The sequence below is a fragment of the Glossina fuscipes genome, unplaced genomic scaffold, assembly GCF_014805625.2.
Source record: "Glossina fuscipes isolate IAEA_lab_2018 unplaced genomic scaffold, Yale_Gfus_2 1, whole genome shotgun sequence".
Classification (NCBI taxonomy): domain Eukaryota; kingdom Metazoa; phylum Arthropoda; class Insecta; order Diptera; family Glossinidae; genus Glossina; species Glossina fuscipes.
The window spans coordinates 37,074,181-37,091,554 of NW_023998415.1; the positions used below are offsets into that span (position 1 = coordinate 37,074,181).

Genomic DNA, 17,374 nt, shown 5'->3' on the forward strand with positions numbered 1-17,374 from the left:
TCATGTGATATATACATGTATAGAACGCATAAACATAATCGACTTTTTTTTTACTCATTTTTAGTGACTTTTATCGATGCCCTCCATCACTAGGCAGCTACAACGATACGAGCTATGATAAATAGAATGAAAGACTTAACATCAGAAATACATTAGAGAACATATTAACAAGTTTGTCAAGATACTTTTTTTTTATCATTGACAGCATTTAAAGTAGCATTAATTTTAATGGCATTTAATAAACGTTTATAAAATATTCGGTATGCCTTTAGATAACATAATAAGTTATTAATAATACCCGGGGGACGAAACAGGAAACAGGAAAGAGGAAAAAATTCCTTCTTTGTTTCTTTCGTAGGCAAAATTTGATTTCGTTCAGTAACGTAAACTCCTTTAAGAGCGATGGAGTCAGTGCAACGTTTTCCTAATATTTTGATGCCGTTTGTATAAAATGATCTCTCATCTGATCGTCGAGTGCTTTTGAAATTTGAAAGCATTCAATAGTCACTGAAGATTACCTTTAGCAGCAATTTATGAAAAGTTGCCAGCTATGAGTGCTTTTCTGCTGAAATTTTCATGAAAAATAGGGAATAAATTCCGTTCGGAAATGTATTTGAAATACTTTCAATTCTATATCCTCAGAATGATCGGTGCGCGTACAATCTTGTTTAAAAGCGACAGACCATCGGCAAATTATTTTCTTTTTTTTTTTGGCGAAGAAGAATTGCCGTCAATAACATCTTCCAAGCCAATGCGAACTTTTTACCATTAAAATTTAATCTTTACTAAACACGTGAAGTTCGGATTTTTCCTTTGTATAGCGCCAGCAATGTAACTGTGCACTCGTACACGAACCGGATAGAAATCATATGAAATTTTGTGATGGTATTGTTTAAGGGACGGCACTAATATGTACTTTTGTTACATTCGTATGCATGAGTTATTGATCGATGGCTTATGTGATTTACACACACACACACACACACACACACACACTCATTTTAGTTGTACAAGCATGAAGTTGTAAAAGCATGAGTACGGGCACATTAGCAGCAATGAGATTTGCAGTTATTTCGAGAGCTTATCCTCTTTTGCATAAATTTCTCTTCCAACTTTTATTTCGCATAAACTAAGATAAACACGAATATCTTAGATTTGTAAAATATTTGCAACGCATACATATGCGATGTACTTGATCCGCATGAATAGCGGAAGCAGTTAAACGCCTTATGTCTGTCTGTTGAAATCACCTCAATGCGTTGTCTGAAAGAACAAATCGAGTCGAGTTCTTCCATGTAGCGAACGTTAGATGCAAATCAAATTTGTTTTCTATTGATTGCAAATTTTCATACGTAGCTCTATATAGTTACTTGATGAAAATCGAAAGTGCTTCCGATGTCAGGCGACCACGATTAAGATATTGGTTTGATTGAGATCAATAGCGACAGGACTAGGATGCTACTACGACGATATCACCACAACTAAAACACACTTTCGCTTACGACTAATCGGCTTTCTTTCCGTGCCGTCTTGGGAAACGTTTACGCATTTTCCGAAATATATCGAAAATACATGTCAAGCTTGTATATTTCATGGTCAAATGATTGATAATTGATCTTCATTCAAGTTCAAGTTCAGGTTTAGGTGGTCGTATCGGATGTTCTCTTAAAACTTCTTAGCAAGTTTTAGGTCTCATATCATATTTGATACTCAAGGCATTTGCATTTAAACGAACAAAAGACCAACTACGAACAATTGAATGCGAATTTTTATCCTCCAAGAAGATTGACAGAAGATGGAAGACTGTATGAATAAGTTCGGTGTAAGCTCAGCAAAACTTTTTTTTTTTTCCTGTTTTGTTATCATTTTTGTTATATAAAATATAATCTGTATAAAGTTTCTAAAGCATTTTGTTCGTCTGCATGTAAGTTTTTGGGTTGTAGAGACTAAGGAAAAAATTTCATTATCAAAAGTGTCGTTGAAAGTTTTTTTTTTTTTTTTTTTGATTTTGTTTAAATTGCCCGGGCCACAAAATTTTTAAATTTTAAAAATTTTAAAAATTTTTATCAATTTTAAAAAATTTTTAAATTTATGAAAATTTCAATTTTTCTTTATAATAATAATTGTGTACAGAAATTTTAAGGCAACCAACCAACCAACCATTATAACCGAATAGTTAAAGATATTTAAAGAGCGCGTTTATTTACTTTAAAAAAATTAATAGAAAATTTAATTTGAAATTCTTAAAATTGTTCCGCCTCATAAAATATTTGTAAATTGTAAATAAAAAAATGATCGTTTTCATATTACAAATTATTGCTAACTCGCAAATGCGGCGAAACGCGACGCAACAGCAATAGCCATAGCAAACGTTTCCCAAAGAAAATCAATAAAAATTTGAAAATAATTTTACATGAAAAATATTTGTGAAGTAATAAAATCAGAAAACTTATTAACGCCACACCTTGCCATTTATTTTGAACCGAAATAGTAGCAAATTAATAATAATGATTTTTATAGTTTTATTAAAAGTATTTGAAAACAAGAAAAATATATATATATTTAATGAAAAAATTTTCACTAAAAATCTTAGAAAATTATTTTCCATTTTGTTATCCGTTTTCATTTCTTAAATTATGTTCCAAGTTTACTACATTGCATTTCACTAAGTGATATAAATCACACACATGACAAATATAGTTCACGCCGCCCCTTATTCAATTCGTCCGCGATCTATGCCCCGCAAATGCGTAAAACCAATTGACTTTCTAGATTTCATTCAGCAATAAATTTTGAATACAATATAACTTGTGTTTAATTTCTACTTCTTTTTTTTTTGTGTGTTTTTTTAATCTAAAGAATCGCTATAAGTCAAGGCCACATGTGTCAACGATGAAAACCTTCACATTATTGTTAATTTAATGACTTTTTAATGATAAATGCGTTCAGAAAATAGAAGAAAAGTCCAACATATGAAAATCAAATAAAAAAAAATAAAATAAAATAAAAAAAAAAAAAAAAAAAAAAAAAACAAATACAAAATTAAATAATTTTTGTTTTGAAAAATTTATATATAAAATATGAAAGAAAGATTTATGTAATATATCAAGATAAGGTTCACGTCATTTTCGTTTGCTTTTCATTCTATAGATCCATCACAACTCGTCTATTAAGTTTACGACATGAAAGTATGCATAGAGGGTCCCGTGAAGCTTTAATGATTGTGATCTGAGCGAATTTTCTGGCACTTTCATAAACACGCAAGTTTGTCCCAAAGCAAGAAACTTATGTCTCAAATGTTCTCTTGCCATCTTCGCTGCGGTATCTAAGTTTACCGAATATCCGCCTTTTTTCGAATAATTGATCCAATTATACAGTTCGCCTTCAACATGTGCATTTAAATAAAGGTGGCACAACATTCAATACGATTAACAAAATTTACAGAAATCATAGCTCCAGTGTAATGGTCTAAAGGCAGGACAGTAATAATATTTGATGAGGTTATTAAACAGGCGGATAAAAACAATTACTTTGGAAAAATATTAAAAAAATGGTAACGCCAGACTTATTCTCGTGAGGCTCTGCCGCACGCAGTGTACCTGGTCCAAATTAGAATTAAGGAAACAACATAAAGGAATCACTTAATCTATACTCTGGCGTCGAATTGTTTTCAAATATTGATTTTTGGTGTTTGACAAGGACTTGGTTCAATTCAAAAATGGCAACTCTTTTGTTAAAAGGAAATGTACAAATTAACGAATCAAAAATATCTTGTGTTGCATGTTCAGTTGCAGTGTTCGTAGCGTCAATGCCATACAACCATGATCGTATAATCAGAATTATTTGGTATCTGAAATTTTGCCACGCCCCTAAATATCTTTCAATGTCAATTTTGACATCAATACATCATTGTGCATTGAAGGCATCGTTTAAGCTAATAAAAAAGATATTGAATTTCTGAAAAGTTTACAGTGACGTTGCCGTTTAAAGGAAATTTCACTTACTTAACATTATCTTAACACTTAACACGAAAGTTAATCGTTGTCCCGGTACCGCTTTATTTCACATTACTGCGAAATGGACCCTTATGGATACTTGATCTCACTGTATCATCCTACCCTTCCCGTCCTTGTCTGAGATTAGGGGTTCGGATGTCGTCTTTGTGTGGATTTATATCGAACTCCTGGAATGAACTTCCCTGGACAGGCCTTGTTTGCTATCATTATGTACGGCAAACCCCATGGATTATTGTCTATATAATTCTTTCTACCAATTCACTTTAGTGCCTTTTATTGCTGCTCTGAGAGACTTTCGCGTTTTTTTTTTATTCGTCGTCTCTTGGCTTTTATATATTCGGCCCTAAGCTGGCTAATTTCTTCATTCTACCAATATGCTGGCTTCTTTCTTTCTTCTCTATGCCTATCTCAAAGTGGAAGATTATAGCTTTTCCGCCGTCTTCTTGAAGAGGACTTCAATGGAAAATCCTATGACTATGGTATAAAATTTTTCTATCTTTTTACTCTAAATCACTCAGGCAACCATTTTTTCAGTCATTGAATGCCGTTGAGCGATGCTAATAGGCCGACTGAAAGCGTAGCGCTGTCAATTAGTGATAAATGTAAGCATATTGAAGGAAAACACAATTTCTGTGAAATTAGTCAACGAAATTAAGGCGAAGATTCGCATTCTTTATAGACCATAGCAACGGTTCTCGTACCTGCCTGCATTTTGATATCAAGTACTAAGGAAGAAATCATTTTTCTCTTCTTTAAATTTATGATTGATTAACGAAAAAAAAATTTTCGATTCTTTTTTTTGTTTTTCTGTTTTTTTTTTTTTTTGTGTTTCAATTTAATTTATTTATTTTTGTTCATTTTATTTAAACAATTCGAGCGCAAGGTGGACTTTGACGTCAAAGTTCTTTCTTGTGTTGGTTTTCTTTTTGTTTTTTATTTTTTCTTTTATTTTTTTATAAATAACGAACATTAATTGTCTGGCAGCGTATAAGAAGCAAAAAGTTTTCAATCAAAATTCGCATTAACGCGATAACATTTAATCTGCGACCGCAAGAATGAATTTCTTTTAATATAGAATTAGAAATTTAGGACAGAGGAGAAAAAGGAGATCATTATTAATAATATATCTTGTCGAAGAATAGATTTTTTTCATTAAAGCAATAATGTTTCTATTTTCAGATCATTTAGTCGTCACCCCAGATTTAAGTCTACCATCACAGAGGCCCAGTCATTTGGAGTTAGTGCCACAAACTAATTTAAGTAAATCCGGCAGTTTAATCGTAAGTAATAGTAAATTAATGTAATGTGCATACGTATCGTAACTTTCGTGATGATGGTGGCTGACACAGTTACCTAATTTCTCCCTTCATTTATATGTAAATAAAAATTTACTTTTTCCCAATGATTTGCTTTTGTTACATTACTAAAAACCCTTCAAGTGGATAGCATTTTTCGACAGTGCACCTATCGAGTCCTTTTATGCTTTGCTTTCATTTCTTGCAGCTTCTAAAGGCTTAATATTTACTTATGAAGCCGTGATTGACTGTGGATGCAAGGAAGGCCTTTAAGAAAAAATTTGAGTTATTTTCAATATTTTATGAACCTTGCTTGACGCTAAAATACGCACTCAGCAAATTTGGGCCAGTGTCCGATACTAGGAGTGCAAATAAATTTTGAACGGGTTTTTCTTTTTTCAATGAAAAAACACTTAAATGAAGAGAAATGTCCTTTGCTAGTCATACCTTGGATTTTGGGGTAATAAAATATGAGTTGATAGATGAAAAGACTGGATGGTCTTTTGAGGTTATCCGCAAAAGGTTCATCTTTTGAGTACTGGCGCAGAAATGAAAGCATTGCTCGGACAAACAATAGACCATCGATTGAAACAAGTATTGATCAGAGTACAGTGGTAAGGGCATCATATTCCAATGTAGTCCTGCTAACTGTATTACGTGGCGAAGTTATTGCTAGTGTTCCTTAGCAATAAGTACAATCGGTTACAACGGCTCATAGCACTTTATACTCAGCTAAATCGACTAAATGGACTTTTTAGCTACAATCGCATATTTTTTTCTCTCAAGTATAATAATTCAAGTTCATAAAGGCGGCGAGAACTGTATCATGGGAAGACTGTTCAAATGGAGATAACGACAATCCGTCGAGGCTATACATTAAACGTGACATCATAAAATTATGATTTCATCGCAAAGCCGGCAAATCACTTAGGCTAACGGTTGGTAAAATACTTGAACAACTCTCGAAAGAACGAATAGGAAGGAGGACCCGATTAAAGCGATCTATTCATTTTTCCTTACCTTCGGTAATGCTATGCAATGTGCTTGCAAACAATTTCAATGCATAAAACACGAACGCATTGCTGATAGGTTTCCGTTTAGTGATATGAAACACACTGCCAATGCCTGTGCAAATATTGACAAAATGTTTTACTTTAATCATATGTTGTCGCAAATTTATTGATCTTAAATTGTAGCGAGAAGATAAGAAGGCGAAGACTACGACGGGTAGAAACGAAATCGTGGAAAATCGTATGCATCCGCTTACGTTTTGTAAACATTTTGAATATATTACTTCATCACTTATTTATTTACATTCGTGAATAAGTTTTTCAACAAGCAATTCAAGCAATTAACGCAACCCAAGATTTCTGTTTAGAAACAGGAGGAACAGGACAGGAAGATATACAATATATTGTGTGCATATGCCTACACGCGCGAGCCTGTGCACATGTACATCCTCTCATGTAAATCGAAGATTACGCGGGGCGATAGCATTGCAGATAATAAATATATCGCGTGTGCTGCGCTAACATGTGTTTTAAGTTTTAATTAATTTCCTAAATTAAACTAATTAATATGACACACGTCATTTGCTCGCCAAACGAGTGAACTTGTGACGATAAAACACGAACAACATTTCTCTCCTCATAAACAAAAGTTTTTACTCTTCAGAATTTTATCCATCTTTGCCTTTTTTTTTCCATTTTTAAGGCGTTAAGTAAAAGTTTATAAAACTCATGTCATCACCAGTGTAAATAAACATTTGTTCTTATTTTTTTTTTTTTTGTTTTTTTTTTTTTGTTTTTTCTATGCTGCGTAGATTATTTGATTTTTGTCGACTATTGTTGCTGCTGCCGTCGGTTTAGCTAATAGAGTGCGATTTTCTTTTTTTAAACTTTTTTATTCATTTGTTTTTTTTTTTCTTTTAATTTGGCTAACGCACAGACTATGCGAAGGAAAATGTTTATTTAACAATAAAATCCAGATAAAAAAAATCATTTTTACTTTGTTTTAAATATCTCTTTCGCAGACGATACATCATCATTGATTAGATATATTAACTCTTTACGCAATTTATAATACATACAATTTCAAAGTTGGCTTAGTTAGTTGGCTAGATAAGGTTTTTAACCTTATTAGAGCGCTGCTGAATAAGTCAAGAGCAAGTCATAACCTAACTTAGTAGCTTAGTGATTTAAAATGGCACGCATTAGAAGAAGATCAAACATAGTTGCTTGATTTTGGTTGATTGTGAACATAAGTTTACTACGGTGCGATCAGGAAGAGTTTTTGCTTGAAATTGCTATAGGCTTCGATGTCATTGTAGATCAAAATTTATTGAAAAATTTCGATTCTGTTTCGAGATTCCTTATACGCAGATATATTCAGATTAGAATTGCTTATTGGAAAACAATTATAATTCTGAAAATTATTAAATATGAAATGAATTTAAATTTCTTTAGAAGGTTTTCAAATAACCGCATCAGTTAACGATATCGAAAATATATTGAGGACGAATTAATGCCCTTCAATTGACAGCGATCACAGCCTTTGAAACTAAAATAAAGTCTAACCATTGAAATAGATCCTAAAGATCTTCAATCTGGCCTTCGTGACGGCCGATTGTCTTATTCATCGCAAAATAAGCGCAAAATAAGCGCTAAAGACCTCGTTAAGTGTATGACTATAGTAATCGAACAATTAAAATACTAAAAAAAAACTGAACCGATAACATTTTAAAAGAATCGGTATGGAAGTGTCGTTTCAACGCTCTCAATTTGTCAAGTTCCGCCTGGTCCGTAAACTCTTCACCAGCACATAATCATTTATTGTTTCAAGATATCAGAAGTTGATTTTATAAACGATTATTGTTCCCTGTTTACCGCTGAAGAGTGGAGGTAAATTCTGAGTAGAGGTAAAGTGGAGGCCGACCGTCTAAGAGCCCTTAATGCAATTCTTGATCTTAGCAATGACACTCCTGCGTTAGTACAAACTCGAAAAAAATTAAATCAAAATCAAAATAACTTGAGACTCATTTGGATGCTTTGCCATGCTGATATTCCGGGCAATGAACTAACAAACCTCACAGTTTAAGTATTCTCTAATTCACTAATTTCGATATTTTCTGCCTATAATAAGAGAGACTTAAGAATTTTATGCGGAAAAATTCTCCTGTCGTGGAGAAGCCGGATGCCTACTAACGCATTTACCCAACCTTATAATAAAAATTAATCGTTTGGAAAATAAAGTGAGCTATCGTAAAAGCGTAAATATTAAAAATTTGAAGCCATTCATAAAACTGCGATAGGGGCATACCAACCATACTCACAGTCATCTATTAGGTAAGAATAGGAAACGGCTATGTCATCTTTGCGGCAACCTAACCTCGACTAAATAACTGTTGTCCATTAGCCTAAAGAAGAAATGCCCATATTGGGCATGAACCGGTTACACCCCTTCTTAAATCGCCAAGCAATATAATTTTATATATGACTCTCATATCCTAAATTTAGTATAATTTTAACACCTATACCTGTCTCTACAACATGCCTACATATATGTGTTTTTATAAAACATATAAATATTACTTTAGGTGAACCGATGGGCTTTGATACTAATGTTCCTTTTCTTGTATTGCATAAAAATTAATTTCTATGCAATATTCTTAAAATAAGTAAATAAATAAATTACAAAAATTGTGTCCAATGCTAAGGATGCTGTAGCGCGCGAAAAGCGCTAGACCCTAGATAATTAGAAAAAAAATAAATATGTGATAGCCTTTGTTAACTATTTCGAATATAATTAGATTCAGAAATCGAGGTAAATATTGGAAAAAACCGTAATATTTTAGTGTATCTTTATCGCTTTAACGAAGGCGGTATTGCTTCGCAAGCTTCTGAATTTATTCATTGTATTGAAATGATGAAAATGTTTCATAAGAAATTAGCAGCAAATAAATAATTTTCTAGTTTTCGCGTCCCACTCCACTCGACGTTCGATCGTTGATAGAATCAATCAGACACAAGTGTCAACACAAAGTGTTGAATCGTTTCCATAAAGCTAGATTCAAGAAGAAGCTCGATATTTTGATGACGTACGGTTTAACGGTCAAAAATTTGATCTATAAAAAACGAGCCATTTTCGGAGAGATTCATAAAGGGTGATGGAAAGGGGATGACACACGACCATAATACGCTTAAAATCGAAATGAACCCAAGTGGGTGTAGCTGGAGAAATGACGGCAATTGCGTAACATAGAGCTTTATATTCGATCGGATGATAGTGGATGATGGAGGCGAACAATCGATTGATTTTATCCTCTACCGCCGACAATTAATGCAATTAAAGCGTCCGATTGATATAAAGCAGACCACCACGACAATGTCAGGCTATATCTGTATTTACTGTCTTGGCAAAAATTGAGAAAGATTGTATAAAAATAACTTGGTTCAGTTTTTCGTTCGGAGCTTAGAAAAATAAGAAGAAGAGTACGCATAAAAATGGCCCATATTTGGCTTTAATGAAATCCATTTTTATGAAAAAACATCAGCAATTTTTTTCTTAACCACTGTACCTAGGTCATATGAAAAAAAAAAAAGAAAAAAATAATTTAAATAAAAATTTAAATAAAAATTTAAAAAATTATTTTTTATATAATATTTATATAATAATTCGATTCTGATTGAAAATGTGAATTTAAAATATTTTTGTGTTGATTTATTAAACGTTTGGCTATTATCCGCAAATACTCGGATTCTCAAGATATTTTACTGTTTAATTGCAGACTGACGAGGACAAATCGTCCATTAACGGTATGCCATCATCCCCCAGCCGTGAGATAAATAAACTCAAAGACCAACTAGAACAGCAGGCGATGCAAACGCGGCAAGCTTTAGCCCAATTAATGTTAGTGAGAGAGCAACTCATAACAGAAACGAATGCGCGTATTGAGGCCCAGGTAAATATTTGTTTCTTCTTTTCAATGATTTCAACCACTAATCGAGGAACAATTGATTTTCTTTTTCTTTCATTATAAAAGGCACGTACTCAACAGCTGTTGCAACAAAATCGTGAACTATTAGAACATTTAGCTTCACTAGGGGCTTATAATGAACAGCAAGCATCGGGTCTTACCACCGCTAATATTGGTATAGCACCACAGGTGGGTTCACATTTTACTTTTCTTCCTTTTTTTTTTTCTTTCTTTCTTTTTGCATTTGTTTTTAAACGTTTATTGTGTTATTGTAATTGTTCTTCTTCACTTAATACGTTTGATATATTTTCTCGTTTACTATGCTTCAAAGCAATGCAATTGAAAAGAAATTTATTCTTAACAAAGAACTGATTAAAAAGCGACTTTATTTAAAACACTTTATTTTTAATTTGAGAAAAAAAAAAACCGCTTTTGTTATGTTAAATTTTTTCTGCTTTATACTCAAGACTGCATGACGTTCATAAAGCTTTTAAAAGTTTTTATTACGTGTTACTTCAATGCTAGTTAAACAGTGCCTTATAACCAAACAGTGTTTCGTTGTCATTAATGCGTTTCCGAGAATACTTTGCATTTTTTATATTTTAGCTCGCTTTTATGTCTGCCTGAATTTTATGGCTTTTTTTTTTTTGTCTTTGTTTCGTGCTGTGATATTTGTGTTTAAATTTTTGGGTTGCTGTTGTTGTTAAATTAAATATGAAAAAGTCTTTGAATGAACGGAAATGAAAGAAAAAGCAATTTGTGTTTATTTTCTCTTCCCTTCACCATCAACGTAACCCATTATCTGCGCAAATAGTCGCAACTGCAAATGTTACTGCAGGCGACAGCAGGCAACAATAATTTAGCAACAATTAATCAGCAGATCAGTAATTTGGGTTCAATTAACCAGCAATTGACATCATTGAGTCATCAGTTAAGTGGTTTGAATCAGCAAACGCAGAATTTGCACAATTTGCAGAGCCTACAACAGCAACAGCAGCAGCAACAACAACAACATATACCCGCCTCGCCACCAGCAGTAGCTGCCGGAGCGGCACTGGCAGCTGCTACTGCTGTCCAGCAAAGTAACGCGTTAACGCCACCAACATCCGGCCCGAGTTTGCATCAATCGCAAATGCATTTGAATGTGTCCGCCGCCAATGCGACCAGTAGCACTAGTACACTCTCTACCAGTCCCTTTCCTTCAATGAATCATTTGCAGACGATAAACACACAATTGCAACAATTAAGCTCATCGGCCGCCCAACAACAGCAGCAACAACAACAGCAGCAGCAATCCCCTCACGATGCTTTCTCCAAAGATCTATTTCAAATTAATCAGGAACTATTGAATCGTTTGCAGGCTTTAAATTTAGGCGCGAGCTCTTCGGCTACGCTATCACTCGCGAATGGATCTGCTGCTAGCATTCCCTCACCGCATAATTCCTTCTTTTTCGTAAATCCTATGTCGTCGTGCAGTCCGTCCAACAATAATAACAATGCTAGCAATAATTACAATTTTCTAAATACACCAACACACGGCTCGTTGTGCGGTAATCTGACTCCCTCGCCCATGGGCACATTGAATCGTAACTCTTATTCCAATTCCCCCGTAACAGAAGAGATGCGCTTAAGCATAGATAAAAATCTGAATGCATTGGATGAGCATTTAATGAAACCGTTAACACAACTACCAAACTCAGCGTCGAATGGCAACTTAACAGCGTCCGGATCACGAGAGAACAGCAGATCATCATCTACGGTTGAATGCGCGCTAACGCCTATGCGGCGTAGTAATAATAATTTACATAGCAGTAGTAACGGTAGCAATAACAACAATAACAGCAATAATGAAATGAATTTATTGTCTTCGTCGCCACGTTACAACACCGTGATGCTAAGAGTAACAGACGAATCGGGTAACATAACTAATCAGCGTAAAATATCAGCTACACCAAGCTATATAACACGTAGTACTAGCGAGAAAGTACCAAATCGCAGTCAAATTATGAGCCAAGTGCAGAGAACGGCGTGGGCAAGGCATACCACAAAATAATAGAGATAATGCAAATTTAATATTAAATAAATTTAAAAAAAAAAAAAATAATAATAATAATAATAATTAAAAAATAATTAAAGTATTTAATCTAATCTCTTGATTATTTGGTTATACAAATCATTTGGCAAAGAAAAATATTAAATTTATTTCAAAATGTTTATATTATGTCCCCTTTTTTTTATTTTGATCGACCATACATTAGGCAAGTATACGCATTCAAGCATACACTGACTATAAGACGAACATATGGACAACAAGACTGTCACGTTTCCACAGGGAAATCTCTTAATATGGTTATGTCACGTTTAAAGAATTGCTATTACATAAAATTTCATTACCTATTTCTAGGCTTAAAATATAAAAAAATTCTTGGCAGACTTTTTAGCTTGACTTTAAAAAGTTTGTAGACAAACATTGCTGCCGACTTCTAGGAGAAATACAATATTTCAAAAAAAAAAAAAAAAAAATAAAAAAAAAATCATTTTCTTTCTTATTGTTGTTATATTTCCAAAAACAAATTATTTAATTTAACTTCAGGAACAAATCTTTCAAAAATAGAATTATTCTTATACTCTCCTTATCCTATTGAGATTAAACGAGAATTACATGATTTTATTTTACGTTCAGTTAGTGTTTACAAAAAAAAAAAAGAAGCTTTTAATAGAAGGGAAAAAATTGAAAGATTAAGAGACGTAGTATAAAAACAAAGATCGTTTAATGATGAATATGTTTAATAAAAAATTAATCAATCATAAAACACACAAAAATATGAAAAATATTTTTTTTAAATTACTATTAATCTAATCTGTCGGCGAATCTAACTGTTCTTGCATTGTGCGTTAAGATGAATCTGGGAAATATTTGTGCCAAATTTTTGATACATATCTATTATAGGTGATAAAGTTAGCATGCGTAGCTTGAAGATGTGATTGAGAAGTATTTTCAAACACGATCTTTACGCAAACGAAATTAAGGCCATGTTACTTACATTAAGCATTTTTATGGCAATTTTAATATTCGCGAACTGAAAGCCTGAGTATAAATAAATTCTAGAATTTTACATTCGTATATTGATTAGTTTGCAATGCGTACTGCGAAGAGCAAAACTGGGCCATTCATAATCATTAGATACCTTGCAGCATCATATAATCGAAGACTAAAAATATCTTATGCTTTGTCAAATTGTAATGAATTGATAAAATCCGATTTTGACAAAATATACGACAAATATTCTTGGAATAGATCGATCTGACATATTAAGAAACTAAAGCAAAAAGAATGGGCAAGAATCTCGCCAACTGGACTTATGAATAGCAAACTGGGGTATGTTGGACAATGAAAGCTTTCTTTAATAATTTGCTTTATTCGTCGCAACGATGAAAAAGGCAAGAAGTTATATTTATCGTGTGCAGAGTCTTTTCATGCTTACCGCTGTAACTTATCAATACAATATTCCTGTGTACGGCACCATTCACTCGATATATCGGTAATATATTGTATACCTTATAGGCCATATACACGTACTACATACCAGCACTTTTCGGAAAATTTTACACTCCAAAAGCTACACTTGACAGGCATAGTCCAAGGCGTATTGCAATTGTAGGTGATGCTTAGATTCAACAAGTTACAGCTCTAAACTAAAGCCTGTACTATTTTTAAGGCCATAATTAACTAGAAAGGAGAGAACGAACAGTAACAGATAAGAGAATAGTTCACATGGAATTTGATGTGTTCATGTGTAGATATCTCTAGAACAGAAGTTCTACGGTGATAAAAGAGATTTTACTGCCAAATCTTTCAAGTCTTTTAAAAGGACTACAAGATTCCGTTAGCTTTCTCATCCGTTTGTCCTGGATTCATTGATGTTCGCTCGAGAGCACCCAAACTATCCTCCTTCCTGTTTTCTTCCTCACCTCTACTATGGTCACATTTATAAAGGACAACTCTTGCGTAATCAAGAAAAAAAAAGAAACGCAAAACAATGCATACTTTATGAAGCCTGCAACGTAAGCTCCTACGCATTATTATTGTGGTGAGAAACTTAATTTATATTCACTTTGACTTGCTTTCTGCTTCAAATAATGTTTTGGTACTTGTTAGTAGGTTAGTCAAAACAAATTTCCTCCTAAGCCGGCCGATTTCAATATATTTTGAAAGTTTATTTTGTCGGATCGTATTAGGGACTTTGGTGGTTTTTTTTTCAATCATTCTGAGCGCTAATCACAAAGCTCTATGTTTGGTGAGCACGATGGGTGCGGCAGAACTTCCCATTCGAGCTGCAACAGGGTATCCTTGACAAGTTTTGCAATAAGTGGCTGAGCGTTGTCATGTAAGAGCGTGTTAACCTCTATTGCTGGCCTTTTTTGCAACAATACGTCGTTCAATTTGTTCAGTTGACGTCGATATATATCTGCAGCAACAGTTTCATTAACTTTTAGTAGCTCGCACTACATGCACTACATCTTAATGATCCCACCATATGCACAGCAAAACTCTATCGCCATAAATATCCCGTTTCGGTATCGATGCGAACGGCTGTTCTGGATTAACTCATGACTTTTTGTGCTTAGGATTGTCGCAGTAGATCCACTTTTCATCGCTAGTCATAATACCCCACAGAAAACCGTTTTTGTTTTGGCTGGACAGCAATTCCAATAAGTCTTACAATTCAATCATTTTCGACTTCTTCTGATCCTCCAGGCCGTTCCTTTTCCCTGACATCAAAAGCATCACTTTTAAATCATCGAAACCAAAACCAAAATTTGGGATATGATCGAGCAGCATCACCGTAAGCTTCTACGAGTTGCGGCAGCAGATTGCTTCAAATCAAACAATGACACGAATGTCGACAATGAAATTTTGAAAGTTCCATGATTAGCGTCTGTACGTAGTGAATAACCCAATAATACTAACTGAATAACTGTCGCTGATCAAAATACATGCAAATTCATATATCATACATATATGTGCTTCTCATTCAATTAAATCTAGAATAATGTGGGGTTAATAGTAGACGTGAAGGCTGAAATCTATCGTAATTTAAAATACAAATTATTTTAATTATCTACTTTTGCGAGTAAAGTGATTGAAAGTTTATTTACTACAGTATTTATTTACAAAGAGAGACCTTGAAAACCTTATTCGCCACTTTATATTCTCTTGCAAGCTGCGATGAATAATCGCTGCAACTAAAGGAAAAATAAATAAATGAATGAATGAATAGAAAACTGGAAAATTAATTATATATTGAATAATAGCAAGTTAATGAATAAAGTATGTGGTGTTATGGAACATTTATTTTAATTATTTTAAATTCTGCATTAAGCCGGAAACGATACACATGCTCCCGGCCGACGGCGTGTAGTTTTACGTACAGTTTATAATTCGCAAAACCAAAAAAATAATAATATGCAAAATCAATGAACCGCGGATGAGAGTAATTGTGGTATGAGAGTCGAGAAAGCCGCTGCCGACTGCTGCCGGATGAACTTTTTTTTTTTATTATGTTTTGTTTTGTTTTGTTCATCCTTTGACATTTTCACATACACTAAGAGAAATTATTTGTCTTTCAATGTTAATAGTCTCGATACAATAATCAGCAAACGGATATGGCGCGGTATGAAAAATCTGCACAATTAATCTCTATTCACTTTTTTCCCTTTTACCTATAGATACTGAAAAGGAAAAACATTGTAAATGCGTACACATTCATATGAAATACATACATATGTATGATAAATACAATTATTCATAGGTGTTAATAATTATTTGTATAAGTGAATGTGAAACCATGTATAGGGTTTCACTCTCTCTTTCCTGTAGGAAATTAATAAATAATAAATACGCTTATTGTACAATTAAAACGCAAGAAAAACTATACGCATATTATCTCTATAAAATTTATGATAAGTTCAATATCCAAGACGTATTGATTAGGTCCTTACTGAGTGTTGCCAAGTAATTTTCTTAATTCTTCAAGCTCGACATGAAGTGTACGAATGCAGTATAAAATAAAAATACTTGAATATTTCCAATAAATGAGTAAATATGTTCACGTGTACTCTTAGATATGAAAAGTTTTTGACTTAACAAGAAAAAAAAGAAAACAAGACAAATTTATTCGCTAAACTCATTTTCATTCATCAACATGGCCTCTTCCCAAGAATGATGCAATCAGTTCAATGCTTGTCTAATGTTTCTGAAACATTTGTTTATAGAAACATTTATTAAGAGCCTCAACATACGTTTTAGGTATCACAATGATGGCATCGTTTGATTAAAATCCCTTTTCTCGAGCATACTTTTGCCATTACCATTGCTGGGCGGCTAATTGTAATTGTGGGCCAGATCTAAAGAATATGGTGAGTGGTGCGGCAATTAGCTTTTATAGCCGCCGCGACCTGTTGCCACAAAATCCGATCAAATTCAATATATCTTTGAACATATTCATAGTCTCTACAATCTGTCGAGATCGAAGATCTATAAGCAGAATACTCTTCATTATCAAAACAACGAGCAAAATTTTATTTTTGTTTTTCAAACACACTTTCAATTACATAAAAATCAGCTAAACATATTTGAATGAGTGAAACCAAAAGTTTCATACGCGAAAGCGAGGATAATCAAATAATGGTGAATTGAGCTTGTTTCTAGGAAAAAACATATTATATTAAACCCGTTAGATCCGTATGATGGACAGATGCCAAGAGATGTACAATGAAGATGCACACTTACATCCCTATGTCAATGAAACCTAGTTTTCTAAGTACAACAACAGAACAGTAACGTTCTGATCGTATTGAAGAATAGTATCTTAAGCAAAAAGAATAGAAAATGGAAGAGATAACTTTACGATCAAGCTATGGTTATACGTTATACGAAAGTGAAGATATTAAAAGGAATGTCGAAACTGTCGGCCACCGATGTCAACCAGTAATAGACAATTCGGGCTATAGCACGACACATTTCATTACACCCACCACTGCAAGATGGGGGTGTAATCATTTTGTTTTTTTCCATAATATATGTA

At 33.4% G+C, this 17,374-nt stretch overlaps 1 protein-coding gene across 5 annotated transcripts in view; it reads left to right on the plus strand.

The window, feature by feature from the left end:
* LOC119631960 (capon-like protein) overlaps positions 1-17,374 on the plus strand; it is a 224,619-nt gene that overhangs the window by 202,677 nt on the left and 4,568 nt on the right. For 2 of the 5 annotated variants that reach the window (XM_038024602.1, XM_038024604.1), the window contains exons 7-10: positions 5,196-5,296; positions 10,098-10,271; positions 10,353-10,475; positions 11,101-12,765. In XM_038024602.1, the coding sequence (XP_037880530.1) occupies positions 5,196-5,296; positions 10,098-10,271; positions 10,353-10,475; positions 11,101-12,339 (1,637 nt within the window). In that variant the 3' untranslated portion in view covers positions 12,340-12,765. Of the gene's footprint in view, positions 1-5,195; positions 5,297-10,097; positions 10,272-10,352; positions 10,476-11,100; positions 12,768-17,374 lie in introns of those variants that run through there. The other 3 variants (XM_038024605.1, XM_038024601.1, XM_038024600.1) reach the window with 2 other exon arrangements.